This window comes from Orcinus orca, chromosome 1 (genome assembly GCF_937001465.1).
Source record: "Orcinus orca chromosome 1, mOrcOrc1.1, whole genome shotgun sequence".
Lineage (NCBI taxonomy): Eukaryota > Metazoa > Chordata > Mammalia > Artiodactyla > Delphinidae > Orcinus > Orcinus orca.
In genome coordinates, this window is record NC_064559.1 from 194040671 (window position 1) to 194068544 (window position 27874).

The 27874-nt window shown below is 50.1% G+C and overlaps 1 protein-coding gene across 5 annotated transcripts; it reads left to right on the forward strand.

The window, feature by feature from the left end:
- Positions 1 to 6902: 6902 nt before the first annotated feature.
- Positions 6903 to 26232, forward strand: IL22RA1 (interleukin 22 receptor subunit alpha 1). 5 transcript variants are annotated; one of them, XM_033422583.2, is made up of 8 exons: positions 6903 to 7040; positions 11139 to 11271; positions 12162 to 12340; positions 14042 to 14217; positions 19168 to 19306; positions 23187 to 23308; positions 23402 to 23521; positions 24249 to 26232. In XM_033422583.2, exons 1-8 carry the CDS (start codon positions 6998 to 7000, stop codon positions 25200 to 25202), a joined length of 1866 nt encoding a protein of 621 aa, XP_033278474.1. In that variant the 5' UTR covers positions 6903 to 6997; the 3' UTR covers positions 25203 to 26232. The 5 variants fall into 5 exon arrangements, with proteins under 5 accessions (XP_033278474.1, XP_004266742.1, XP_049571037.1 ...); XM_049715080.1 differs by having other exon boundaries at positions 6925 to 7040; positions 8356 to 11271; XM_049715075.1 differs by having other exon boundaries at positions 6938 to 7040; positions 8344 to 11271.
- The last annotated feature ends 1642 nt before the right edge of the window (positions 26233 to 27874 follow it).

Below are 27874 nucleotides of genomic sequence, written 5' to 3' on the forward strand. Positions count from 1 at the left end.
GAGGGAGGGGAGGCAGCCAGTCCAGATGCATAATCAAACAGGTCATGGCTCTGGGCAACTAGGGTTCAGTCCTCCTAGGGAGCTTTGGGAGTTCAGTGTTGGACCCTCCAGATTTGTTCCCCTGCCAGGGACAGGAGCTGGGAGGCTTATCCAACTCCCATCAGTCCTGTGTAGAGAGCCACTCCCTCCCAGGGAGCTGCAGGTACTTGCAGTTGGAATCCATCAAGCTGAGTACATGAGAAGGGTGCTACAACGAAGCCAGAGGTGTACCTACCACCTGGCAGCTCACCCTATTGCAACAATGGTCCATGGAAGGATACAGAAAATCCTATGTGGCAGCCTTGCAACCCAAACTCATTCCAGTAGATCTCTACTGGGGAGGGTCTCCCAGGTCCCACCAATTCTCCCACAAGGTAACAGATGAAGACGTAAAAAAAATAAAACAGCCTGTTATTTTACCAGCAAAACGGGTTTATTCAGGAACAGCAAAGAATTGCAATTTGGGACACGCAATCTATGGTGAACCACAGGCAAGTCCAGAGAACAAGGAGAGGAATGTTCCTTTATAGGGGAAAAGAGGTTAGTTGGGAGCGGCCATTATAAACACAGAGTCTATTGGAGGAAACTGGGAGTTTGAAGTGTACTGCTTTTCATTGGCTGAGTTACTACAGTCTCTTATTGGCTAGGCTGTTGCCAGGCAAAGAGAAATTCCTCCTCCTGATGGGTAGTAAAACAGTAACCCTCCTCCTGCTGGAGATGCAAAGGTATGTCTCTTTCGGTTGAGTCTGCAATTGACAGCGAGAGCTTGAGAGTTCTCCCTTCAGTCCTCCCAACTCCGTCTTAAATGAGGTTTCTGTTCATTTTCACACTGCCCAGAACTGTGCTTGCGGACTGTCATCATTTACTAATGCCAGGGCAGGCTCTAGACCCAAGATGAACTAATCCAACAAGTCCCTTTCCCTGGCATTCAGATGTCTTCTTGGCTGGCTTGGCCTGGAACAAGTAAGTTCCAACCGGCTCTGACACTATTTCCCACTCCAAAGAACAGGAAAGCTCAGGGTACAAAGACGAGAATGGGACCTCCACATGAGCCTCCAGGATGAGAAATGGACTGGATCCAGTCCATTCCTGAGGCCCAGCTGCAGCCCTGTCCTCGGCTTCCCTGCATCCTAGTTTTTTGTATTTTTTTTTGTTGTTTTTGTTGGTTTTTTTTTTGGCGGTACGCGGGCCTCTCACTGTTGTGGCCTCTCCCGTTGCGGAGCACAGGTTCCGGACGCAGGCTCAGTGGCCATGGCTCACGGGCCCAGCCGCTCCGCGGCATGTGGGATCTTCCCAGACCGGGACACTAACCCCTGTCCCCTGCATCGGCAGGCGGACTCTCAACCACTGCGCCAGCAGGGAAGCCCCCTGCATCCTAGTTTTAGGCCCACTTTCAGAGCCTTCTATTACTCATAACCAAATATCCTTGCCAATTCACATTTCATGCATATTGCAGCTTGTAGTCTGGTTGGGGCATCTGCCCCCTTGAATGGGTGTGCAGTAGGTCTTTTCCAGAAACCAGGGCAGAACTTCCTCTCCAGGTGATCCCCAAGGGCCTCCGTCCTGCCCGCCTCACCTTTTGAGCTCCTCTTTGCCTGTTTGCTGCCACCTTCTGGACAGTGGTGGGATGGCAGGGCTGCCAATTGCACAGGTTCTTACAAGCACGGTGCTCAGGGCCGCTGAGAATGGGCAGCGCTGGGGTAATGGATGCTACATCCTGAGAACTCCTTTAGGGAAGGGACTGTTTTCTTCCCGGTACCAGCATCTGGCACAGGGTGGACACTTGATATTAAATAAGTGAACGAAGGAATGAATGAGTGAACTGGTATATGAATTGGAGTCAGTAAGGGGCTGGCTGTGGCTGACTTACATATAAAGCAGCCAGAGATCTTGCATTAGATTCTATCCCAGATCCCAGATCCTGTCACATGTGGATGACTGTCCTCCCTCAACCCAGCGTCTGCTCCAAGGGGTATCAGTGCTGTTCAGTGAGTGAAATGGTGAGGGAGGGGGCAGAAGTGGGAGACTCATTCCTGTGTGCACAAAATTAGGCTAAAGCGATGGGAGTTTGAGGGGGTTAAAAAAAACACCAGAAGTTATACTTTATCTAAATGAGTGAGTCAGTTCCATGAATCAATTACTCAAGAGATACTGGTTGGCGCCAGGACCTATTCCAGCCCAGGGTACCCCACCCCTTGGCTTATGATGATATAGGATGCAGGCGTGTGACCGCAATTTATAAATTATCAACAGTCTGTTTTTCCCCTTACTGCCTCTTTAAGTGGGTTAGGAGAAGAAGGTGGGGATCCCAAGGCAAGAATGCCTCAGAGTACACTCTCCTGGTGGGAAAAACCATCAGCAAGGGGTGGGAGGCCCCTCTCCAGGAGCTGATCCCTCCAGAGTGAGTCCCATCCATTCTTGGGTGCTGCTAGACACATCCCACCCCACTCCAAGCCTTGGCTTCTCTGGACACTAAATGGATGTCGTGGAAGCCAGATTCCAACAGGGGCTCAGAATCCCCCACTCCAAATCCCATCTTTGAGCTCCAGGCCCTTTCATGGGATATGCCTCCTCTAAATAGCTCTAATCCAGCCTCAAAGCCTAAACTGCAGGATGCAATGCCCTTACTTCCCCCATCCTTGGAATTTGGCCTCAGAAACTACCACCAACTCAAATTTCTAAGGAGACATTTATGACCATAAATGAGGTTATCTAGGGAACATCTACCACTGGCACAGTTTCTCACTGAATACCCCCCACAACCAAGAGCAGCCCATCCTAAAGGCAGCCACACCTTCGTAGGGAGAGCTATTTCCTTAAATCAAAAGAAATTTGCGGGACTTCCCTGGCAGTCAAGTGGTTAAGACGTCACCTTCCAACGCAGGGGGTGCAGGTTTGAACCTTGGTCGGGGAGTTAGGTTCCCACATGCCTCGCAGCCAAAAAACCAAATCATAAAACAGAACCGGTATTGTAACAAATTCAATAAAGACTTTAAAAATGGTCCACATCAAAGAATCTTTGAAAAAAAGAAAAGAAATTTGCCTCCTTAATATGTCCTCTTACTACCCACCCTGGTTTTCCTGTTTAGGGGTAGCTCCACAAAAATGGGCTCGACCCTTCTCCATGCGGCAGCCCCTCCGATACTTGCAGATGGTGCTGGTGCCTCACATCGCCCCCACCCAAGTCTCTTCTTTTCAGTCATAAATGTGAGCATAACTGAAGAAAAATATTGGACGATGCCAAGTGCACAGCAGACCAGAGCTCTAGAAGGATTTTTAAAATATTTCTTTTATATTGGGATATAGTTAGTTTACAATGCTGTGTTATTTTCAGGTGTACAGCAAAGTGATTTAGCTATACACATACATATATCTATCCTTTTTCAGATTCCCCTCCCATACAGGTCACTACGGAGTATTGAATAGCATTCCCTATGCTATACAGTAGGTCCCTGTTGATCATCTATTTTATATATAGTAGGGTGTATATGCCAGTCCCAACCTCCTAATTTATCCCTACCCCAACCTTTCCCCTTTTGTAACCATAAGTTTGTTTTCTACGTCTGTGAGTCTGTTTTGTAAATAACATTATTTTTTTAGATTCCACATATAAGTGATATCATATATTTGTCTTTGTCTGTCTGACTTACTTCACTTAGTATGATGATGTCTAGATCCATCCATGTTGCTGCAAATGGCATTATTTCATTCATTTTTTTTTTTTTTTTTTCTTTTTTTTGCGGTATGCGGGCCTCTCACTGTTGTGGCCTCTCCCGTTGCGGAGCACAGGTTCCGGACGCGCAGGCTCAGTGGCCATGGCTCACGGGACCAGCCGCTCTGCGGCATGTGGGATCTTCCCAGACCGGGGCACGAACCTGTGTCCCCTGCATCGGCAGGCGGACTCTCAACCATTGCGCCACCAGGGAAGCCCTCATTCATTTTTATAGCTGAGTAATATTCCATTGTATATATATACCACATCTTCTAGAAGGATTTTTTTGAGTGAATCTGTGGTGGGCTGGAGTTGTCACGAGCATCTTGCAGGGGGAGAAATTATCCCAGCTGGTTTTGAAGAAGAGGGACTCTGGCTGAGGGAGAAGAAATGGCATCCCCAGAGACGGGTCCAGCCCAGATAAAGCACTCCTTCAGTCTACTTGTCTTGTGTAGTCACCTTACTATTCCTTAGTATAAAATAATACATTTCCTGTAAGAGCTTTAGAAAATGCAGATGAGCAAAGGAAGGAAAATAAAAATACCTTTAATTCTACTACCACCCAGAGATAATTCCATGAATATTTTCACATATATCCTTCAGACTTTTTTCTCTACGTGTGTATGTGTTTTAATGAGCCTGTACTGTACATAGTTTGTTCCATGCTTCTTAGTTCCCCGACCAGTTCCCTTAGCAGTGAAAGCGCGGGGTCCTAACCACTGCTGGACCGCCAGGGAATTCCCCATGCTTCTTTTCATTTAACAAACTATGGTGACTCTTTACCAGGCCACAGAACAGTTTTCTCCAGGGTTATTTTGAAGGCTGCATTCGCCTTGCATTGGATGGACTTACCATTATGCATTTAGCCAAACCCCTACTGTCAGACACGGATGCTGTTCTCTTCTACTTTTATTCTTTTTACTATTAGAAATGATGTCTGGATGTTCCCAAGTTCTTTAATAATCCAGGTGTCAGGGGCTTCCCTGGTGGCGCAGTGGTTAAGAATCCGTCTGCCGATGCAGGGGACACAGGTTCAAGCCCTGGTCCGGGAAGATCCCACATGCTGCGGAGCAACTAAGCCCGTGTGCCACAACTACCGAGCCTGCGTGCCACAACTACTGAAGCCCGCGCGCCTAGAGCCCGCGCTCCAAAACAAGAGAAGCCACCGCAACGAGAAGCCCGCTCACTGCAACAAAGAGTAGCCCCCACTCGCCACAACTAGAGAAACCCCGCGCGCAGCAACGAAGACCCAATGCAGCCTAAATAAATAAATAAATAAAAATAATCCAGGTGTCTTCCTTGTCATTAGTAGTCCCACAATCATAGTTCCTCATGACTATGGGGGGCCTAGTTCTTTCATAGGTTCCTTCCTCCAGGTGCTTCTGAGAGTCCCCAAGGAAGCCCTCATGTTCCACAGACCCAGACAAGCTGGCTTGCAGCTTGTCCTCTCGGCCAGCCAGCCCAGCTTGCTCCAGCGACTGCACCTCTCCCGACGGGCCCTTCTTGGCATTTTGTAACCTCTTTCTCTGGCCATGATCTCCCCACACCCCTTTGTCCCAAAAGTCATCAAAGGCCCCCCATCCATCATAGTCCATTCAGGAACACAGAAACCCACTGAGTCTTTCAAACCAAGAGACTTTCACAAAGGGGAACTGGTTACCCAGGTGATGGAAGAGCTGAGAATCCAATCCTGGATGGGAAGCAGCCCAGAAAGTCACCACAGCAGGAAGCTGCTCTGTCCTCTGAGCTAAAGGGGAAAATAGGAGGAGATGTTGTTATCAGAGCCCAGGCCACCTGACGGAGAAGTGGTGGCAGCTGCAGCTCCCGAGGAGACACAGCCATTGTAGGGGATGCCACTCAGAGCTGAGGAAGAAGGGGAGAAATACCCTGACTTCCCTCCTCCAGCTCCCCGGCCGTCCTCCGGTGCCTCCCATTGGCTGGACCTAACAGGAAACCATTGACAAAGGAGCCTGGGAAATGTAGTTTCCTGCAATTAATAGGAAAGGACTGGCACAATATCGTACCTTAATCCCCCCAAAGCACAGCTCAAATGTGGCCCTGCTGTCTAACTTTGCCAAAGACTCAGAGATGACAGAAAACAATTACAACACGGAAAAGAAAAACTTAAATACAGATCCCTGGATATCACGGCCTACTACACCCTAAAGCCAAGCCCTCTAGAACCTCCCTTAGGGTCTGGCTGTCCTGCTATAGGACTCAGCCTGCTGTTGTGTGGCTGGGGTCGGCCAGACTCTCCCCAGAGGCAGAGATCTCTGATCATGTCTACCCTAACCAGAGTCCAGGCCCCTTCAATCTTCTCCTGAGGCCCAGCAAGAAGAGGAAAATCATTTCCTAAACACCCATCCCAGTGGATTTCATGTTATCCCTGTAGACACACCTCCACATGGTGGAAAAGCTTGGGCGAGCAGCCTGAGCCTTCATTGTCACAAACCGAAGGCCCATTCCTGAATGTTGCCCCCATCTCTAGCACAGTAGTAAGAGTCACTGAAATCTCTGTTCCATTTTTTCCTCACGTTTTGCAGTTCCCAGACCCCAAAGGTTCAGTGTAGGAGTGCCTGGACTTCTCACCCCCAGCAGCCTCTCTAGGAGGAGTGCCATCCCTCTTGACCCTCAAGCATCCAGCATGGCGGACCTGCTTTAATACGCGGCATAAGCAGGGGCAGCAGACACCCTATATCTCCTCCTGCCAGAACGAAGCCGAGGAGTCTAGCTTTTCCTCTGCCACCAGGAACATTCCGGAACATATTTTCTGCTCCTTCATCTGCTCCAGTTGTTTTCCTCAGGGTGAATTCCTGAGGATGGAATCAGTGAGGCAAAAGGTATTTGTAAGTTGCAGGCTTCTGATACCCAGTGCCAAGCTGCTCTCTGATAAGGCTGTATGTCGTGGATTATTTTTACATTTTCTGCCTCTCAGTTCTCTAATAAGGACTGAAGAATCTTGGGATGAATCAGCCACCAGACCAGATAAACAAGCCAGTCTGTCACTGTTGCTGTTTTCTGCAACTAAGAAGGCAACTCCCTTGGATCCCGCCCAGAACCTGGAATTCCGAAGCAATGGGCCAGGTACCTTTGTACCCAGCTCCGCGTGGCTCAGGTCCCACCTCCCCCTCCTTTCCCCGCCCTCATGCCTGGGTGGAGCCAGCTGCCAGGGCGCCAAAGCTTCCCAGCCCTCCCTCTGTGCTCAGTCCAGAGTGGAGACCAAAAGAGGGCTGTGTGCCGGGTCCGATGAGGATGCTGCTGGTCATCCTGGCGGCGGGATCCCTAGTCGGTGAGTGCCGGTCACCCTGTGGTCAGACCTGACCCCCATCCAGGAGCCAATGATCAGAGTCGTCTCCCCCAGGACTGCATCCAGCCCCAGCACGACCAGTTTCAATTTCTTCTCTGCTGGGCTGACCTGGGTGCCGAGTTTCCCTGGAGAAGTAGATGCCAGCTCAGGTTACTGGGAAGGGTGAGAGGGTCCCTCAGACCCTGGGTTCTTCAGAGACTCAGCTGACCCTCAGGACTCTGGGGATACAGCCACGTGTCTGAACTGGGGGTGTGGATCACCCCCCCCCCGACTCCAGTGGATGGAGAATTAGCTTAAGGGAGTTAGACATCCCTGGATCCCTCAAATCTTTCTGGTAGAAACTGTACCTCTGTTCCTCTGCTTCTGGCTGGCACTGGCCTCACATGGGAGGTGAGGGGGCGTCAGGAAGGACAAAGCTTGAGTCCAGCCATTGCCTCCTTCCACGTCCCTGAGGGGGGCCTCTTCCAGCCCCTCGTGCCAGACCTGAAAGAGCATTTTCTCCCAGAGGGCCCAGGTCTGCTGCGTTAATAGGTCTTAAAAGACCAGAGCTCTTATGAAAACAGGACGAAAGGGCACAGTTTTCAAATCCAATAAAGTGGATTGTTTTGACGTATCATTATGGAGAACTTCCAGACCAATGCATGAGATCCTAGATTGTCTCTCTGCTCCCTGAGATGTTTAAAAAATTCAGGGAAATTTCTGAGGAAGTGAACGCATAGTCCTGACTGAAGAATGGAGAGGGATGGCCTCTGCAAGGCCCCTTCTACCTTAAGTGCAGGATGGAGGCCATAAAGGGCCACAGCTGTGCCCTGCAGGTGCTGACCAGGTCCACAGCGCTTCCAGCTGCCACCCGGGCTCTCCAGTCCGTCCTCCCCCTGGCATCAAACGGAACATTCACAGCATACTGGACTCATTGTGATCTAGGGAGACTTGATGCACCTCCCAAGAGACCTCAGACATGTCCTTCCAGACCCTCACCCATTCCGGTTGGAAGACTTAGAGGCTCTTGGCCCTTTACGATGGGGGACACAGGGGAAGCAGCCCTTAGGAGGTTGTTAGGAGTCAGTAAGGTCACTCTAGAGCCCCAGGTGCCTTCACCCCCGGCATTCTTAGGCTGATTCCAGAACATGTTTGAACTGATTTTGTTTGTTTGTTTGTCCTTAGCTTCCCACCTAGTTGACATAGACTTGTTTTTTTCAAGCAAATGAGAAAACTTCCTTTGATCACATCTCCCAGGCTGTCAGTTTCTAGACAATACATATCTCCCCACGATTTCACAATGTAGACTTTCACCCAGGAAGTGCAGAACCGACGTGGGCTGAGGAACCGGTGACGGATTTGAGGAGGAAAAGGAATGAGTGGGCGAGAGGAGACAGAAGATCTTGTTAGCCCTCAACGCCTCCTCAAAGAGAGGGGCCAGCCAAGGTCCACCCACACAACTTCAGGAAGCCAACTTGAGTTCCCTCCTGAAACGTGGCGCCCACTTCCACCCAACCTGGGCCCTTCACCACCCAAGCATGTCCCAACCTCAGCCACTCACCTCCTGCAAACCCACATGCGCCCCCAGGACACGGACCCTAACCAGCAACCCTCCCACTGCAGACCCTAGCCAAGCCCACCCCCAGACACACCCTGGCCTTCTCTCAAATCCCACCCTCTCTCTTGCCTGCCCTTGACCTCACCACCTCGACAAAAGCCACCATTGAGCTCGGACTTCAAGTGCACTCCCTCCCTCAACTTAAGACCCAGCCCTGAACCATGCCCCTCCCTCCAGAACAGACCCCAATTCTGCCCGGACTCGGGTCCAAACAAGGTACCAGCCACAACTCGAGTCTCGGCACACATCCATCACGTTGGCTAGAGGCAGAAGGAACCCCCTGGTGCCCTAGGCCCCGTTCTGGGGGCTCCAGGAAGCCTGGAACACAAAGAGTTCTGCAGCTGCTGGGCCTGGTCAACCCAGATTGAAAGAGGAATGTGGCCTTAGGTTTAACATGTGGATGCACAGCAGGGTTGGACTGTCCTAATATACTTCCCCTTCCCCACAAATGCCTCCCTTACAGAAATACTGTGTGTAGACTTGGGGTGGAGGGGTGAATAACCCTCCACTCCCTCACACTCTGGACCTGCTGGTGCACACGGTCACGGGGGAGTGGGGGAAGGGAGGTACACACACATCATACCAAAGACACGTGTACCCTCAGACCTCAAGGCCTTGACTCAACCGGATCTGCACCTGTTTATTTCCCACCCCCGTCAACCTCTGAGCACGCGCAGAGCCAGCTGCCGACTCTGGCCGCCATTTTCGTGCGCTCTCTTCCTTTCCGCAGACCGAGCTAGGAGGGCTGAGAGAAGAGATTGGTAAATCAAGGGCTCTCATTTACAGTGAAGATTGCTTTGGGGGCAATGCCCCCTCCCGGCTCCTCTTCTTGGGGCGCTGGCCTTTGCTGCCCCTTCCTTGCCCCACTGTATCCACCCCACAAGCAGCCTAACGCTGTGATGGGCATTGCAGGCCGCCTCTCTGAGCCTCAGTTTTTCTCATCCATTAAGTGGGCATAATGATAGTACCTGCCTCATCAGGTTGTCAGGAGGATTTGATAAGGAGACTTAGCCCGGTGCCCGGCACTTTACGTGCATTTCAGACATGTCAGCTGCTGCTGTGGTCATTATTGTTTATCTTTAGGTAAGTCCAATTATTCCCATTTTAGAGCTGAAGAAATTGAAGTTCTAGCTGCTTAAACAGCTTCCCCAAGGTCATGCTGCCCATATGTAGCCTCAGTCAGAATCCACCTCCTACGAAATCCGTGTGGCAGGGGAAGGTGCCTTTGCCCTCCTCAGAAGGAATGTGGAGGGTGGGCAGGGATTGGTTCAAGCAGCAGAGAGGCAGGAATTCACAGACATCTTCTCCACCGTTGTCCGAAATTACTGACTCTGGGCAAGTTACTTCTTCGACAGTCAACATTTAGTTGAATACCTCCAAAATATTCCATTGGATGGGCTTCCCTGGTGGCGCAGTGGTTGGGAGTCCGCCTGCCGATGCAGGGGACACGGGTTCGTGCCCCGGTCCGGGAAGATCCCACATGCCGCGGAGCGGCTGGGCCTGTGAGCCATGGTCGCTGAGCCTGTGCGTCCGGAGCCTGTGCCCCGCAACGGGAGAGACCACAGCAGCGAGAGGCCCGCGTATCGCAAAAAAAAAAAAAAAAATTCCATTGGTGAGGACGCTAACTTCAGATGGTGTTGAGAAATGAATGAACACAACAGCATGTGTTGGCAAGGCTATGGAATCATTGCACCACTTAAACTTTGCTGGTGGGAATAGGAGATGGTGCAGCTGCCGCTTTGGAAAACAGTTTGGCAGGTCTTCAAAAAGTTCAGCATACGATCACCGTACGACCCAGAAATCCCACTCCTAGCTGTATACCCAAGAGGACTGAAAACATGTGTCCACTTAAAGACTTGTGCACAAACGTTCACAGCAGCATTATTCAAAATAGCCAAAAAGTGGAAACAACCCAAATGTCCATCGACTGATGAGAAGATGAACAGAATGTGGTCTATCCACGCGGTGGAACATGGTTCAGCCATAGAAGGAAATAAGTGCCCAATTCATGCTGTAATATGGATGGGCCTTGAAAACATGATGTTCAGTGAAAGAAGCCAGACACACGAGGCTGCATACTGGAGGCCTCTTTACAGGAATGTCCACGCAGGCAAATCCACCGACGAAGCAGATTATTGGCTGCTGAGGCTGGGAGGAGGGGAGGGGTGGGAGTACTGCTCACGGATACAAGGTTCCTTTGTGGGCGATGAACACATCCTGGGACTAGATTAGCCGCAACAGTTGCACAATTTTGTGAATATATTAGGAAACCACAGAATTGTATGCTCTAAAGTGGTGCATCTCATGGAATGAGAATCATAGCTCAGTACCAAGGAAAAAAGAAGTGAAGGGGAGCGGGGCTGGTCAGTTAGCACATTCTCCGCTGAGTGAGTGCTGGCTTGCCCCTCAGGGCGGGCAGCTTACTACAGGGCTGGGGCAGGGTCTTTGTGCCCTTCTGCTCACCCTTCTCTCACTTTCTGCAGCTCACTTCGCTGAGGACACCTCAGATCTTCTTCAGCACGTGAAATTCCAGTCCAGCAACTTTGAAAACATCCTGACGTGGGACAGCAGGCCGGAGAGTGCCCCAGACACCGTCTACAGTGTGCAGTATAAGACGTAGGCGTCCCTCCAACACAAACCCTTTTGACTCTGCTCTGGAACCAACCCCTCCAAGAAAACCCTTCCTTCTTCCTATGTCCCCACGCCCCCCGCCCGGACTGGTGTCACACAGCGACCCTCCCCCAGACATAGCTTTGCTCCTTTATGTTTCTTCTGCAGGGGGAGGTTAGGATAATGGTTACAAGTACGGGCTCTGAGGACAGACGCCAGCTCTCTCCCTATAACTCCGGGCGGTTGGGTAACCTCACCGAGCCTCCATTTCCTCATCCATGAAGTAAAGTTAGCAATAGTACCTTCCTCATAGGGTTGTTAGGTGGGTTCCATGAGACATTCATCAGCACGTGTGCCTGGCAAACAACAAGCTCCCAATCATTGCTTTATACTGGGTTAGACTGGGTCAACGAAAAGTCGTGCCCACCCCCTCCCGGGCCCCCACCCCGCCCCGTTCCCGCTCATCTCCTCTCCCAGGCAGGAGAGGAGGGTACATGGGCTCAGGAGTCTGCAAACCTGGGTTCCATTCCTGGTCCTGCCACTTCATCCTGTGGCAAGGCACTTGCCCCCTCCGAGGCCCAGGTCCCTCATCTGTCGATGGGGCTAACGGTGCGCAGAAGGTGAACTCAGGCTGGCTGGGTTCACATCCTGGTTCCCTGCATGCATGCCTCAAACGCCTGGGCAAATTTTACTTCCTTAACCCCCAGCTCCCCTACTTGAAAAGGAGGGAGAATAATGCATGAACCTCACAGCACCGTAGTGAGGATCACCCGCATAAAGGGCCTGGGTACACGTGCTAAGTAAATATTCAATATCGTTATCATTATTAATAAATGACAGGCTTGGTTCCAAGCCTGTTCACGAAAGGTGTGCTCTGGCCCTTCCCTTGTCCACAGTTATGGAGAGACAGAGTGGCAGGCAAAGGAGGGCTGCCAGCGGATCACCCGGAAATCCTGCAACCTTACCATGGAGACAGGCAACCTTACGGATTTCTACTACGCCCGGGTCACCGCCATCGACGCGGGAGGCCAGTCCGCCACTAAGATGACCGACCGGTTCAGCTCACTGCAGCACAGTGAGTGCCAGCCCCTCATTGCAACGGGTGCGGGACGGGAAAAGGATGGCCTCTTAGGGCCCAGAAGGGCTCTGCCTCCCAGGGCCAGTTAGGGATGTGGCTTTTTAGGGAAGGCGCCCTCAACTGGACAGCATCCCCAGTGTGGTCTTTCATCTTTCTCCATCTCCATCCCCACCTCCCTAGTTCAGACCACCTTAATCTTGCCACTTGAGTGCAACCAAGGCCCCGCTAACTCGGTCCTCCTACTCCTGCCTTGACTCTTTTCCGATCCTTGGTCTTGGTCTCGGCTTCAACATCACCTCCTACGTGAGCATCCCCACCGCCAGCCTCAACAACCCCGTTTCACTAGGTCATCGTCTGCTATTCTCCATCGCCATGAACTGTTCGCTGGCTTCAGAGCTCAGATCACAGTCTGCAGTTACTGGGTTTGCTGGCATTTACATCATCTGCCTCCCTTACTGAAAGGGAGCTCCATGAGGGCATGTGTGGCAGCGGAACCCCCTGTGTTCCCAGCCCATAGCATAGCACCTGGCACGTGGGAGATGCTCAATACGTAGTTGGTGAAGGATTGAGTGGATGGATGGATGAGTTGCCAAACTCCTCACACATGTTAAGTAGGTGATGTTCACTAACTGATTTAAAAGCCGCAGGGTTTCTTAAGAAAATAAAAAATAAAGTTAAACAAGTTATTTTATATTGTTTCTTGGCTTGTTCAGTTAATGCATACTTATTGTAGAAAATTTGGAAAATATAGAAATACACAAAGAAAAATAAAAGTAGGCCCAACTAATCTGAACACTTAAACATAACCGCAGCTACCAGCAACTGTATCTACTCTTTTGTGATCTGGTTGGTTGGTTAGTTGTTTTTTATATGATGGTATCGTGAACATTTGCCCATGTCATTAAATATTTCTCCACAACACGATATTTCACGGCTGCAAACATGATCCATTCTATGGAGGTACTCTAATTGACTTCCCTAATTCCTTTTTGGAGGACCCTTAACTCAGTTTTATAAACAACACTGAAACGAACATCCTTCTAGCTCAGATCTTTTTAATCCTGGAGGTCAATGGACTCTTGGGGACTTTCTATAAATTAGCTTCGGGGGAGTGAGGTTCATGAAACCCTGAAACTGAGTGCAAGATTTTTGTATATGTACACTTTGGGGGAGAAAAGAACCATAGCATTCAAACCATAGCATTCAAATTCCCAAAGGGGTCTATAAACCAGTCAAGGTCGTTTGGTTATTTGGAAATTCCATCTTGAGAGAGGTTGAAGTTTAGGCCCTTTGAGGCTGAATCAGTAATATTGGGCACTGCAAACATTGTTTGGATATGTAGTTGAACCATCAGTCCCCAAAGCTGTCATTGCCAGTAGACTAGGGGGCAGGTGCTCCTGGAAGACTCAGGTAGGGATGTGTGGAGGCTGGGACAAGGGTATGATCAGCCTAGGGGTCCAGGGCCCCTCTCCCTGGGCTCTTCCCACTCACCCTTGGTCACCCCTTTGCCAGCCTTACACCCAAACACCAGTTGCTTCTCTTCTCACCTGTTCATTTAGCTGATGCTTTCAGAAGCATGGCTGGGGTTGGGGTGGGAGGGGGTGGAAAGCAGTCATTTCCCAAGGTCTAAGGCAGCCTCTCAGACACTCCTGGCTGATTCTAACTTTTCATTTCTTTTTTCTCTCTCCCTTTTTCCAGCTATCATCAAACCACCTGATGTGACTTGTATCCCCAAGGTGAGATCCATCCAGTTGATTGTCCATCCCACCTACACGCCCATCCACACAGGGAATGGCCACTGGCTAACCCTGGAGGATATCTTCCAGGACCTGTTCTATCACTTAGATCTGCACATCAACCACACCTACCAAATGGTAAATGAAGGGTAAATATATGTGCCACCTTGGTCCTTCCCTGCCTCAGAAACCCATTTCCCTCTCTGCATTGCTTCAAGTAGAAAGGAGATGTGTTCTATAAATCAGCGTTTCCCAAAACACGTCTACAGCCTACCTCTTGTAGATGCACACACACAATAGCATGCTAAAGCCTCTGACAAGTACTGCAAAGTCAAGACTCCAGTTTCAATTTGCTTAATGCAACTTCTCTCGCATGTATTTGATCAGAGAAACTCCTTTTATTTTGCATTACATGTATTTTTTTCTTGCCTAATGCCTTCTAACATCCAGGGGAACAACTTCTATTAACATCCTCAGGTGTCCACCTTGGAAAATGCTGGAATCAATTTCTACTGCTGCAGTTCTTTCTGCTGGTTCTCCACTTACCGTGGGAACTGGATACAGACAGTGTCTTAAGATCGGGACTACTGAAAGGTGGAAGGCAAAGGCATAAATTGTCAAATGTTACACATTTCTTTTTGTATTCAAAAGATAAAATATGTAGTGTTTCCCCCGGCAGTGTGTGCCACTAATTCATAATTACATTGAATGACTATTCCTGCACTCAAGGAGCTTATAATCTAATGGGTGGGGAGAGAGTTAAAACAAGAATTCAAATTCATACAGCTATAGGTAGAGGGAAATAAGAGAGTTGTGTGGGACAGAATGGAGGCTGGGAGGGGAGAGAGGAGATGTCAGCTCAGAGAGATCTGGAAAGACCTCTAGAACAGAAAACTTTCTGGTGCTGATATCAATTTCTGAGGTGTGCCAGGTAATATATGCTTATTGTGTCATTTAATCTTCGTCACAAAACCTATGAGGTAGTTGCTCTTATCTCCATTTTCTGAATGAGAAAACAGAGGTTCAGAGAGGCTAAGTCACTTCCTCAAGATTGTTCAGCAAATAATAGCATAGTCAAGATTCAAATCCAGCTTTGTTCCAAGCCCACATTCCTCCCCTCCCTGCTCCACTGGCCTACACTGTCCCACAGTGATCAGAGAGAGAAGCAGGAACGCTTAGGATATTGTTGGAAAGCACAAAACTGCCCATTTGGGCTGAAGTGTAGGGACATGTAGAATAGTTTCTCAAAACATGGTCCCAAACCAATGGCATCAGAATCTCCTGCAGCCTTTGTTTAAAATGCAGGTTCTTGGGGACTTCCCTGGCAGTCCAGTGGTTAAGACTTCGCCTTCCAATGCAGAAGTGCGAGTTCGATTCCTGGTTGGGGAGCTAAGATCCCACATGCCTCACGGCCAAAAAACAAACAAACAAAAAACCCATAAAATGCAGGTTCTTGGGCCCCCTTATAATCCGCTTCATCAAATTCTAGCGTTGCACCCCTGGGATCTGAATTTTAGTGAGCAACCCAGTGCTTCTTACTCACTCTGAAGTTTGAGAAACACTGATGGAGAGGAACAATGCTAACCCTAAGAAGACAGGCTGGGACCATGCCATAGAGGTCGGGAGGGCGGATGGGGGAATCTTTATTTATTTCAGTAGTCAGGGAGCGATTAGAGATTACAGAGCAGGGAGAGTCTTTATCACAACTAATTTTTGGCAAATATTTGAATATTTGAATTATTTGAATATTTGAATATTTTATTGTTATTGATTTATCACTTAATTCAGTTTGTGATCAGAGAACATATTCCGTATGATTTCAGTCCTTTATGGAGACTTGTTTTATGGCCCAGCATATGGGCTATCTTGGTGAATGTTCCACGTGCACTTGAAAAGAATATGTATTTTGCGGGTGTTTGGTGGAGTGCTCTATAAATATCAATGAGATAAAGGCGGCTAATAGTAGTATTCATATCTTCTGTGTCTTTCCTGATTTGGGGGAGGTCTGTTATTCTCTTAATTGCCGAGAGTATTACAATCTCCAGCTCTGATTGTGGATTTGTCTGTTTTCCCTTTTAATTCTGTGCATATCTGAAGGTTTATTATCAGACACATACACATTTATGATTGTTATCGCCTCCTGGTGAATTGACCCTTTTATCATTAGGAAATGTCCCTTTTTATCACTACTAATACTTTTTTCTATTGAACTCTACCTTATCTGCTGTTAATATAGTTACTCTAGCCTTCTCATATTTATAATTTTCATTGTATATCTTTTTACATCCATCTATTTTCAACCTACCTGTGCCTTTATATTTAAAGTGTATCTCTTGTAGACAGCATTCTGACAGTCTTTCCCTTTTTAAAATTTGAGATATAATTCACATACCACAAACTTCACCCCTGTAAAGTGTAGGATTCAGTGGTTTTTAGTATATTGAAGAAGTTGTCCAACCGTCACCACTATTTAATTCTCTCTATTCTATTTTCAGGTTCTCTGACTCTTCTGTCATCTCCAATCTATTGTTAAAACCATTCCGTGGGAATTTTTACTTTAGATATTGTATTTTTCAGTTCTAAATTCTCTAATTTTTATAGTTTCTAGTTTTTATAGTCTCTAGTATTTATAGTTTACGCTACTGAAAATTCCTAGTCATTCTGTCATTATGAGCACGTTTTCCTTCACTTCCTGAGCATAGTTATACTAGCCACTTTAACACTGTCTGATAATTCAAACATTTTGGTCATCTTGGGATAGGTCACCATTAACTGTCTTTTCTCCTGAATATGGATTACATTTTCTCTTTCTCTACATGTCTAAAAATTTTGGAACGCATCCTGGACATTGTGAATGATATGTTGAAAGGACTCTGGATTCTGTCATATTCCTCCAAAGAGTATTGATTTTTGTTTGTTTCTTTGTCTTAGTAGGCAGTGAATTTGGTTGAACTTCAAACTCCAAAATCTCAGTTCAGTAAAGTTCAGTGGAAACTTTAGCTGGGCTGCTTGGAGTCTACCCTGCTCATGCGTACTTTAGGCACCAGCCAGGGATTTGGGCAAAGTTTATACACAGAATTCAGGCTCTCTCTCTATGAACCTCTCCTATCTGTGATTTCTCCCTCACTTTCCAACTTTTGTGATTGCCCTGAACTCTGTCTTCTGGTTACTCAAACCAGTAAGATTACAGGGTTTTTAATCTAGGTTTCACCCACTCCACATGGTATAAATGGGGGCCTGCCTCCAGGCTACAGGACATTAAAAAAGAGAGAGAAACTCATTCAGTGCCATTCCCTTCCTCCTTTCTCTGGTATCTGCCTGCTTTTACTTACTTTCCAATGCCTATAGGTAGTTTTTATTTTGGCCAGAGTTTATAGCTGTTATTTTATGGAAGGTTGGTCCAATAGAAGCTATAAATTACTGGGAGCAGGAAGAGGAGAGATCAAATGTAAAAATGAAAGAGTGATCAGGGTGGGAAGTCAGGGGGGCTATTGCAATGGTACTAGGCTGGAAACGAGAAGGGCCTGAACCAGGGGGGCGGCAGTGAACACCCGGGGAAGGAGGACTCTTGGGGCCTTGACAACTCTACTGGGGTTAATTTCAACCATATGAGTTCCACAAAACAATAAGCTGTTAAATCCATTCATGCACTTCTTCACCCACTTTCACCCCCTTCAAAAGAAAAAACAACAAATAACCCTAAACCTTGGCTGCCACGTGCCCGGAAAAGAGAAGGCATAGCTGAAACGCAAAGGACCAAAAAGAAAATTCTTAGCTTTTAAACTCCCAAGAACATAGCTCCTGGTCCTTTAAAGAAAAGTTTATGGATTATTTCAGGGTAATCAGATACAAAGGATTTGAGGGGGATTTGTCAAGAATGGTTTTAAGGTTTGAGCCTTGGACATTAGAACAAGAGAGACATTATGAACAGAATTAGGGAATCAAACACAGGTGTGGGTTTGGGGTTGGAGATGGGGCAGGACCCAGAGAGAGGAGATCAGGATGTTTGGACATGTCAAGTTAGAGATGCCCACGGACTGCTGTCCAGCAGGACGCTGGCGGTGTGTGCCAGGAACTCCATAGCTCTTACTGAGGTCAGTTTGGGGTTATCCGCACGTTGGTGATCACCAGAGCCACGGGTCCAGAAAAGATCACTAAGTGAGAAAATATGTGGAAAGAGAAGAAAGAACGGGTGAAGAGTGAAACTTGCAGAACAACACCGAGGGGCTGAAACCAGTAAAAGAACAACCGGAGAGGTAGGAGGAGAACAAGAATGATGGAATGAGGCAGCCGAGGGAAGAGTTCAAGGTCAGAGAGGTTCGAGACATACAAGAGGGCAAGAACTGAGAAGAAGCTCTAGCGGAAGGATGGGCAGATGCAAAGGAGCAAGGGCTTACTTCAGAAGCAGAGTGTTTGCAGGAGCGACGGGCATTCAACATCACCAGAACCTAAAGGACCAAGCGGGCTCTAGGGAGGGAAGAGTGTACAAAGGGAGCAAAGACCTGTAATATGACCCGGGCCATCAAAGGATTTTCAACAGAGGAGCTTTGTAATTATGTTAATTGTTTAGAAAGATCACTGTGGCGCCAGGATAAATTTGGAAGTAGACAGGGACAAAACCAGAGACTGGTGACCAGTAAGGAGGCCACTGCAAGAGTCCAGGCCAAAGATATTGAGGCCCAGTTAAGGCAGAAGCAATGAGGAGACAAGAGAGGGATGGATATTCAAAGCGTTTTTGATATTTTATTTTTAAAAAGGGGGGGAAAGAGGAGAACTGGAAGAAGGAAGAATGGTGGGGTGTTGATGATGGTGGTGATAATAACAGCAGCTAGTATTTAGAGAGTGCATGCTGTGTGCCAGACACTGTCCAAGGGAAAGTGCGTGAAGCTTGCATCTGATTGGATTTAGGGAGAAAGCAGAAGGTAGGGGAATGGAAATGGAGCACTGCAGGCTGACCTACCCGTTTATGGTTTGGGCAGCTGGTGGTGCCATTTTACTAAGTGCAGTAACCCAGGCAGAGGCGTAAGCAGGCTCCACATAGAGGTTGGTGTGTAAGAGATGTTGTTCTGTGTTCTCTGTCAAATTCAGCACCTTGGAGGCAAGCAGAGAGAATTTGAGTTCTTTGGCCTGACCCCTGACACGGAGTTCCTTGGGACCATCGTGAGTTTAGTTCCAACCTGGTCCAAGAAGAGCATCCCCTACATGTACCGAGCGAAGACGCTGCCAGGTAAGTTCAGCTGAAGCCAGAGGGAACTGGGACTCCTGAATTCAAACCTTGACTCTGTGCTTTCCCCCCTGTAACCAAGGTGAGGCTTGACAGTGCTCTAGAAAACCACAGAAGGATTACTAGTGTATTATTAAAGTCAATCTTTGTTTATTCGTAAACGAGTTAGCTGTTGGGTTGTCGTAGCAAATGTTTAATCTACACCCTCCAGCCTATGTCTGAATTTCCTCTCTCTGGCAAGCTGCATGTGTATCCTGGCAAAGCAAATTCACCTTGATGTTAACTCAAGTGAGAGATCCCAGGAAATAATCTGCAGATGGGAGAGCAGAGAAGATAACAAAGATCCCTCAGGACCTTCTAAAGTCAAATAAAAATAACAGTGATTATAATAGCATTTCTGCAGTGCCAACCAGGGACCAGACACTACGAAACACAGTTCTCGTGCTTCTGTGAAGCATCTTTGTTCCATTGAGGAAACTGAGGTTCAGAGTGGTTAAGTAACTTGCCCAAGATTGCACAGGTGGTGAGGAATGGAACTAGGCCTAATTCCAGAGAACACGTTCTCACCACTGCACTACCATATAAAGAGTTTTGAGTCATTGGCTCAGCGGGATGGTGTCCCATCCCACTCGACTCTAGCATATTGAAACTCGACTCTCATTGTAAGCATCATGATGTTTTTATTACTGCTTATTTTCATAGAGATAGAAATGTAATGCTCCAAGTTTAGAGGATGAAAAAAGCGATCGCATTGGACTGGATGGATTTGGAAAACAGTCTCTACTTTAGTCATCTTGTTTAGATTAATGATGTCAGTAGGTGATTTCTGTTCTGATGAATAGAAGCGAGGCAGCTGCTAGAGGCTGGGCCCGAGGGTATAACTGCAGCTTGGTAGAAACATCATAGGGTAGGTTCTGGTTCTCAGCTTTGATCAGAAACTCAGCTCATCGGTTTCCCCAAAAGCCCACAAGAGACTGAGTTCTCCACCTGAGTCCCAGTGCATTTGTTTTCATGGGAAGATATGCCTGGCGGAAGAACAGCCAGCACTGACGTCTTGCACGGGGCATGCCCTTCCCAGGGAAAGGGCCACATGAAGACCAGAATAGAACTTGGCAATGAGAGAACTAGAAAAAGGAAACCAACTTCACAGGCACTGAGTTGGGAGCGTGTATATGATTTGTGACTCTCCCCTGGACCTTCTAGATAACTGTCATTCATTCCTGACCCGCCCCTGCCCTCCTGCTTATTGACAACATGTGGGCCACTCCACCCATATCCTTCTGTTCGTTTGTCCTTACGTGATCTAGCTCATGATATATCATTTTTCTCTAAGACTGTAGCTGCTTTTAAATGAATCATACTTCATGGTGGCTATTTCTTGGTGACATATAGAAAGCACCTTATCCTTTATAATCAAGTATATTAATAACAATTCCTACCATTTATTAAGTACCTACTCTATTGCCAAACACTGTGTTAAATTCTTTCCGTATATTATCCCAATTGAACCCTTATAACAATCCCGCAAGTTGTATAGCATTATCCGCCTTTTACAGAGGAGGAGCTCTGGCTCAGACAGGTTAAGCAACTTGCCGGTGACCACACAGCTGGTCAGTGAACCTAGTTAAGTTCATCTGATCCTGAAGCCTGGGCTTTAATCACCACTTTGCAATTTTGTTTAGAGCCTATCCCCTCTACTGCACATTTATTCCTCTTACTTCCATATCATAATGAAACGTCCTGCCCTTGACCATGTATCCAGGGGTCTGTCTTATCCCCAGAGCCCAGAAGCCCTCCTTTATCTACTTCTCAGAATGTGTTGGACCATCATCCCAGCATCTTTTTTTTTTTTTTTTTTTTTTTTTCTGCGGTACGCGGGCCTCTCACTGCTGCGGCCTCTCCCGTCGTGGAGCACAGGCTCCGGACGCACAGGCTCAGCGGCCATGGCTCACGGACCCAGCCGCTCCGCGGCATGTGGGATCCTCCCGGACCGGGGCACGAACCCATGTCCCCTGCATCGGCAGGCGGACTCCCAACCACTGCGCCACCAGGGAAGCCCCATCCCAGCATCTTGATGCTGGAAAGGGCTCTATGTGTTGGCCCACCCCATATCTTAATTTTACAGAGAGGAAACGGAGTCATCATTGTGTAGTGGCTGTGAGAATGAGCTTTGGAATTATACATGTCAATTCTGGCTTCTCCACTGAGTAGCTGTGTGACCTTGTTCAAGTCATTTAACCTCTCTGAGACTCAGCTTCATTATCTGTAAGGAGCAAGCATCCATGGCCATCTGTTCGGTGGGATAACATTGGTAGAGCACCCCACACAGTGCATGGCATGTAGAAAGAGTTCAATCATCGCTGGCTACTGTTATTAATAAATGGAGGCCAGAGAGGGTCGTGCAGAAGATGAGGGTCTCATCAGTGGCTGAGCCAGACCTCTAACGCCCCACATTCCAGTGTTGCTTCCATTATTTCTTCCTACTTCCCTGTGAGTGAAATGGCAGAAATGTTCCAAGTCCCTGTCCTGTCCTGGTGCAGGGAGCAACAGTTTTCCAGTTACATTAGGCATGTCATGTAGAGACATTTGGGTCCTGTCTTCTCCCTGGTGGAAGTACATGTGACAGGGGAAGTGGGAAGCTGAAGTGGGAAGCTGACGAGAGAGGCCCAAGCCACAGGGGCTGGGGGAGGAGCGAGGAGTGGGCTAGAAGTAAAGGCTCCAGCAATTCCCAGGGTTCGCAGTCATTGCCAAGGTCACTGGCAACTGATGATCAACTCCCCAAGCTGAAGCCACACAGGGGCCAGGAACAGAAGGAGGGTGACTTGGAGAGTCAAGACCCCCAGGTAATACAAATCTCCAGTTTTAACAAAAACTCCAGCTACCTCTTCCTTACCAAGCCACTCGCCAGTCCCACTTGAATTGGTGACAGGAAGTGTGTCATGCCAAGACCTGGCTGCACACACCCATCCCAAAGATGCAGGGCCATAGGGAAGAGGCTCAGCATAGAGCCCTTAGCCATCCTCTCCTTCCGTTTTCAAAAAGGTGGTGCCTCCCCAGGCTCCCTCCTGAGTGAGGTCTTCCCAGCTCAGATCTTGGTAGACAGGTGGGGAGGACAGACCCCTCCCATTGTCACATCTCCCCTCCCTTTGCCTCTTTCCCCTGCCCCCACCAGGAAGGCAGGACTGTCCTTAGACCCAGGCAAGAGGGACCCTTTTCTGAGCCCCGCACCTTAGAGGGCCCCGCTCCAGCCCCGCTCTGGCCATGGCCCTCCCCGCAAGATGAAGAGTCCTTAGGTCCACATGGGCATATCCCCATGGAACCTGTGAGCTCCGAAATTCCCTATACAGATGGCCAGAGCCTGTGTCCAGTCTCGGCAGATCTCCTCCTTGGGTCTTTTTTCCAGAGGGCAGACACTCTGTTGATGTTTAGGCCCTAGGCCCAAAGGGTGGCCAGCGGGTGGGTATTTGTAGGCGGCGTGGATGAGCTTGGCCATGAGCCCATATCCTTGGGCGTGAGGCCCCTAGCGGTGTGGGCGGGAGCCAGGCTGGGCCTGTGGGAGCTTCCCCCTGCACCTCCACCTTTCCGCACAGCACCCCGAGGCGTCCAAGAATCAAAAGTCAAGCCTTCCGGGTTGTTATGAAAAGTATATCTGTCAAGGTGGGAGCACAGAACGTATTTTATTTAACAATGTAAAAACATGATGAAATTGCGAATATTTAGACGTATGGTGTGTGGCCCTCCATTTGCGCCGGGCCCTGTAAGTACTGGGGGTAGGAGAGGCCTTCCCAAGCCTGGCCCGAGAGGCAGGGGAGGAAAAGGCCCAAGTTGGCGGTACCCACAATGGCAGCCTCACCCTTCCTGTTCTGACCTCTTACTCACCTAGATCAGACGTGGACCTACTCCTTTTCCGGCGCCTTCCTGTTCTCCATGGGCTTCCTGGTCGCAGGGCTCTGCTACCTGAGCTACAGATACATCACCAAGCCGCCTCCGCCTCCCAACTCCCTGGTGAGCAGGGGCCCCGGGGAGGATGGAGAGGCCGAGGGGAGGGCACGGGCCCCGGGACCCCGGCTCTCCCTCATTTCTCCCTCCAACCTAAAGATGTGGCTGGCAACTCCCCCGGTGTGCGGAAGAGATCTAGGGAGAAGGAAGACAAGGCATGGAATAGAAAACCCACCTGGCTTCAAGGGGGCGCACACCCTGTCTGAACCGGCAGCCCAGGTACTGCCACCTGGGATCGCAGGCCCACTGTTGCCACATCTTCACATTGTCTCCAGCGAAGTCAGAATTTCAGATTGTAATGTGAAATCTCCCATGTTTCAAATCTTAGTTTAATTTTTTTAAACTAAACCCCTGCAAACCATACACGTCACATCGGCAGCCCAAGTCTGGCCACCAGAGCTGCATCTTCGTTAAAGCAGCCATGCCCGCTGCAGAGCCTGCATAGTCTGGGGCTCGCAGAGACGGCTCACACCCATCCGCCCCTCCAAGTCAAAGACCAGATGAGCCATTTCCTGTAGAACTCTCCGGGCCTCCCCTGTCCCCCATTCTTCCCCACCTTTCTCCCCGCGTGAGGCCCTTAGGGACCCAGAGCTCAGGAGCAGTTGAGCCAGCACCTGGAGAGCATTCCCCAAGGGCACCCCAAACCCGAGCCAGCTGCTTCCAGAGTGCCTGCCTCCTAGAGAAACCACAGCCTACCCGCTCTCCCTAGACAACCAGCCTCTGGAAGCGGCCCTCAGCTAACAGGCCGGGAGCCCCGTCCCTTCACAGAGGCTCCAGCACTTAGAGGAATCCCTGGGAAGGGATACAGGGCTCACACATCGTGGAAAAGCCCCCAGGTGGTCTACCCCTTCCCCTCCACCCCCAGCCCTGCGGAGGACCGCGGCACGCACGGCACCCTCAGGGAGCTTGAACACACCCTAACAGGCACACTGTTCTCCCTGCACAGGATGTCCAGCACGTACTGACCTTCCAGCCTCTGCAGTTCATCCAGGAGCACATCCTCAGCCCCGTCTTTGACCTCAGTGGCCCGAGCGGCCTGGCGCAGCCTGTCCAGTATTCCCAAGTCAAGGTCTCCGGGCCCATCGAGCCTCCAGGAGCCCCACCGCGACACAGCCTGTCTGAGGTCGCCTACCTTGGGCAGCCGGACCTCTCCATCCTCCGGCCCTCTGGCGGGCCACCTCTCCAGACACTCCCCCCACTGCCCTATGCCCCCCAGGCTGCCCCTGAGGGCGGGCCCCTGTCCTATGCACCTCAGGTAACCCCCCAAACTAAACCCCCCTCCTACACTCCCCAGGCCATCTCGGAGGCCCAGCCTCCTTCCTACACCCCTCAGGCCACTCCGGACAGCTGGCCTCCTTCCTACGGGATATGCGGGGAAGGCTCTGGCAGAGACCCCCCACCTATGACACTCTCTGGTCCCAAACACCTCGGAACTAGAGGTCAGCTCCAGAAAGAGGCACCAGCTGGAAGCTGCAGCCCAGGTGGCCTTTCTCTGCAGCAGGTGACCTCCTTAACTATGGAGGACCCCCAAGAAGTAAAATCCTTCCACCAGCATCTGGGGGTTCACACGGACAGAGAACCTGACTCTGATGTCGTACGCAGAGGAGAGCCAAGGACACGAAGCTATGTAAAGGGCCAGCTGCCCCTCCTCTCCTCTGTCCAGATCGAGGGTCACCCCGTGTCCCTCCCTTTGCAGACTGCTTCCCGCCCATGTTCCCCCACAGACAAGGGTCCGAGTCCCTGGGGCTTGCTGGAGTCCCTCGTGTGTCCCAGTGATGAGGGTCCAACAACCGAGACTGAGGCCCAGAGCCCAGGCCCTCGGGCCCCAGACCTGGAGTCGCCCATGGAGCTGGACTCTCTGTTCAGAGGCCTGGCCCTGACGGTGCAGTGGGAGACCTGAGCGGGAACAGGGTGAGCCTGGGGCTTCTTCCTGTCCCCACCCTCACCTCGCATCCTTGGCCGTCACTCCCGCACCCAGCGGCGCTGCGCACTCTGCAGCCCAGCCCCGGGTGAATGCCCTTGAGGAACCAGCAGAAGGAGGATGCCGGACCCCTGCCGTGGCTGAGCTCCCTTTGGAGAAAAAGGCATGAGAAGGGCTCCAGCCAGAGAAGTTACAGAAGCGCCTCATATACAAACAAGCGAGTGCAAATGAGCATGTGCTCGCCAAGTTCTGCAGGGCAGGATGGGCAGTCAGAGTGCAGGAGCTAACATGGGGAACCTCCCGGAGATCCAGGGCCCAGGATCCTAATACGCTGGACGCAAAGTTCTCCATGAGCCTACCTCTCTTCATTCCTGGCCACTTTCATAATCTAGTTCAGCAGCGTGAGGCCTCTGCCTCCTCTGTGGTTCCCCAAAGGTGAGAAAAGGAGCCTGAAAAAGGACACCTCATAGCAGACTGGGCAGAACCAGAACAACCTGCACTTCTGCCAAGTCCAGAGGCAGCCTGATGGCAAGATTCCAGGGAGGGGTGCGGCCTGCGACTCATCCCCAACCAGGGCTGCTGCCTGGAATTGCACCATTTCCGTTTCATTCCTCTGCTAGAGGCTTTATCCCAAGTGAAATGCAGGTCCACCAGGGAGGGAGAACACAGAAGCCTTTTCTGTCGGCAGGAGTTTCAGACCCTATCCTGGCAGCGGGGTTTGAAAGGAACATGGGGCCGTGGGGCAACTGAAGGAGACACAACTACAAACTGTACCTACTTCACAACTTTGGAAACTCAGCCTTGGATTCAGCCCACCTGGGTTCAAATTCCGGACTTAGTACTTAAAAGCCATGTGACTTCAAGCAAATGAATCACTCAAAATCTCAGTTTCCTCATCCGTGTCATGGGGATAATAACACTGACCTCACAGGGTTGTGGTGAGGATGAAATTAAATAATGCCGGCAAAGTGTTTCATAGCGCCTGGCTCATGGGCAGTGCCCAATAAAACGTAGTATTTCTTGTTGTGATTTTTAAAAAATAGGACAGTACAGGAGTGACCCCCTCCCCCAATTCAGCTTGATTTTGAATCAGGCATTTTCTCATGGGCTTAAATTATCCTGATTTCCTCAGGATTGCTCCAGGCCAAGCTGAAGGAGCTGGACTGTCTAGGAGGGGGCGAGGGAAGGGATTGCAGGAAACAGGGTCCAGGGACACATGGAACCTTCTCCTTGAGTTCATAGGTGGAAGCCGTTTTGGGAGTGGCAGCAGCATTCTCAGAGGACCTTCCTCCCCGACACCCCACCACAGGCAGCACAGGGCTACCCTGTCCTCCTGCCCTGGCACAGGGTCCTTGTCCGAGCTTTCAGCACGCCGTCACATCCTTTGTATCATTGCATCCCACGTGACCCCTAGGATGAGGAAACCGAGGCCCAGAGAGGAGAAGGGGCTCCCCCCCACAGCCCCCACTGAGGCCGTGACACAGCTGGAGCTCAAACCTAGCGATTTTTGTTCATCAAGAGAAGGAACCTTCCACACCAGTCTGGATTCTTGTAGGATGAGACTCCTGGGGCACCAGGAGGGGAGGCCCCCATGGGGTCCCCGAGGGGCAAGCGCCCCCAACCCCATCCTGTCCCAAAGCCCTGTCTGAACATTTCTGAGAAATAGCATCAAAGTCCAGTTGCCCCGGTGAGACCCTTTCCGGAGCGTGCAATGCCCTCCCTCCTCTGTACCCAGTACGTGCCCCCTCCTCTTCACCCCTCCCCTCCCTGCGACACAGCACCTGGGAGCACTGTCCTTATCTGTTTGTAATTAATATTTAACATCTCTTCAGGGTCACTGGTTTAGACCCAATATCTCCATAGCAGAGGGAGGGACCGCCCTCTCCAACACCCCCAGCCCTTTCTCCTCCCGGCAGCTTCTACGTTGGCCCTAATGACTGCTCCCTTCCCCCAAACTACAAACAAGCCTGCTTCCTGTCACTCAGGGTGAACTTGGCCAAAGGTTGATTGTCTCACCTTGTTTAGTCGTGGAAAACAGCTTAACAGTTGGACTGTTCTCACCAGGTGAGAGGGCCAGGGTGTCAGAGGACTTTTTACTAAAAGTCATAAACACCTCTTCCAACTCACAAGCCACAAAGCTCTCTAAGCTCCTTGGGGCGACAGTCGTTCCTACAGTCCATGACTCTCTGGGTCCTGTGACCCTCCTCAGGCTGGCCCTGTCCCCACCAGGCTGCACACACCCTCAGGTCTCTGGCCTCCCAGGCAGGCAGCTCAGGCTACCAGCTAGGGGACAGAGTGTCCAAGGCCCCGGAGCTGGGTGGGGACGCTGGCATTCCTGAGTGTCCTAGGCTTTGACTCCACCACCAGGACTCTCCACAGCCTTGCCCCACACAGTCCAGAGAAAGGTGAGTCTGCAAGGTACCACCTGCCTCCAAGGCAGGCAGAACCCAGCCCAGGAGCAAACGAATAGTAGTCCAGCAGTGGCTGCACGAGGAGAAGTCAGAGGAGGAGGAACTCGACCCCGCTGCTGGGAAGTTCCTGTCCTCGCTGCCTCGTTCTTCCATTCACCTGCCCTAATAGGCCGAATTACAGATATTTTACAGAGGAGGAAAATGTGGCTCAGAGGGGCTTCTTGCCCAAGATGGTTTCCT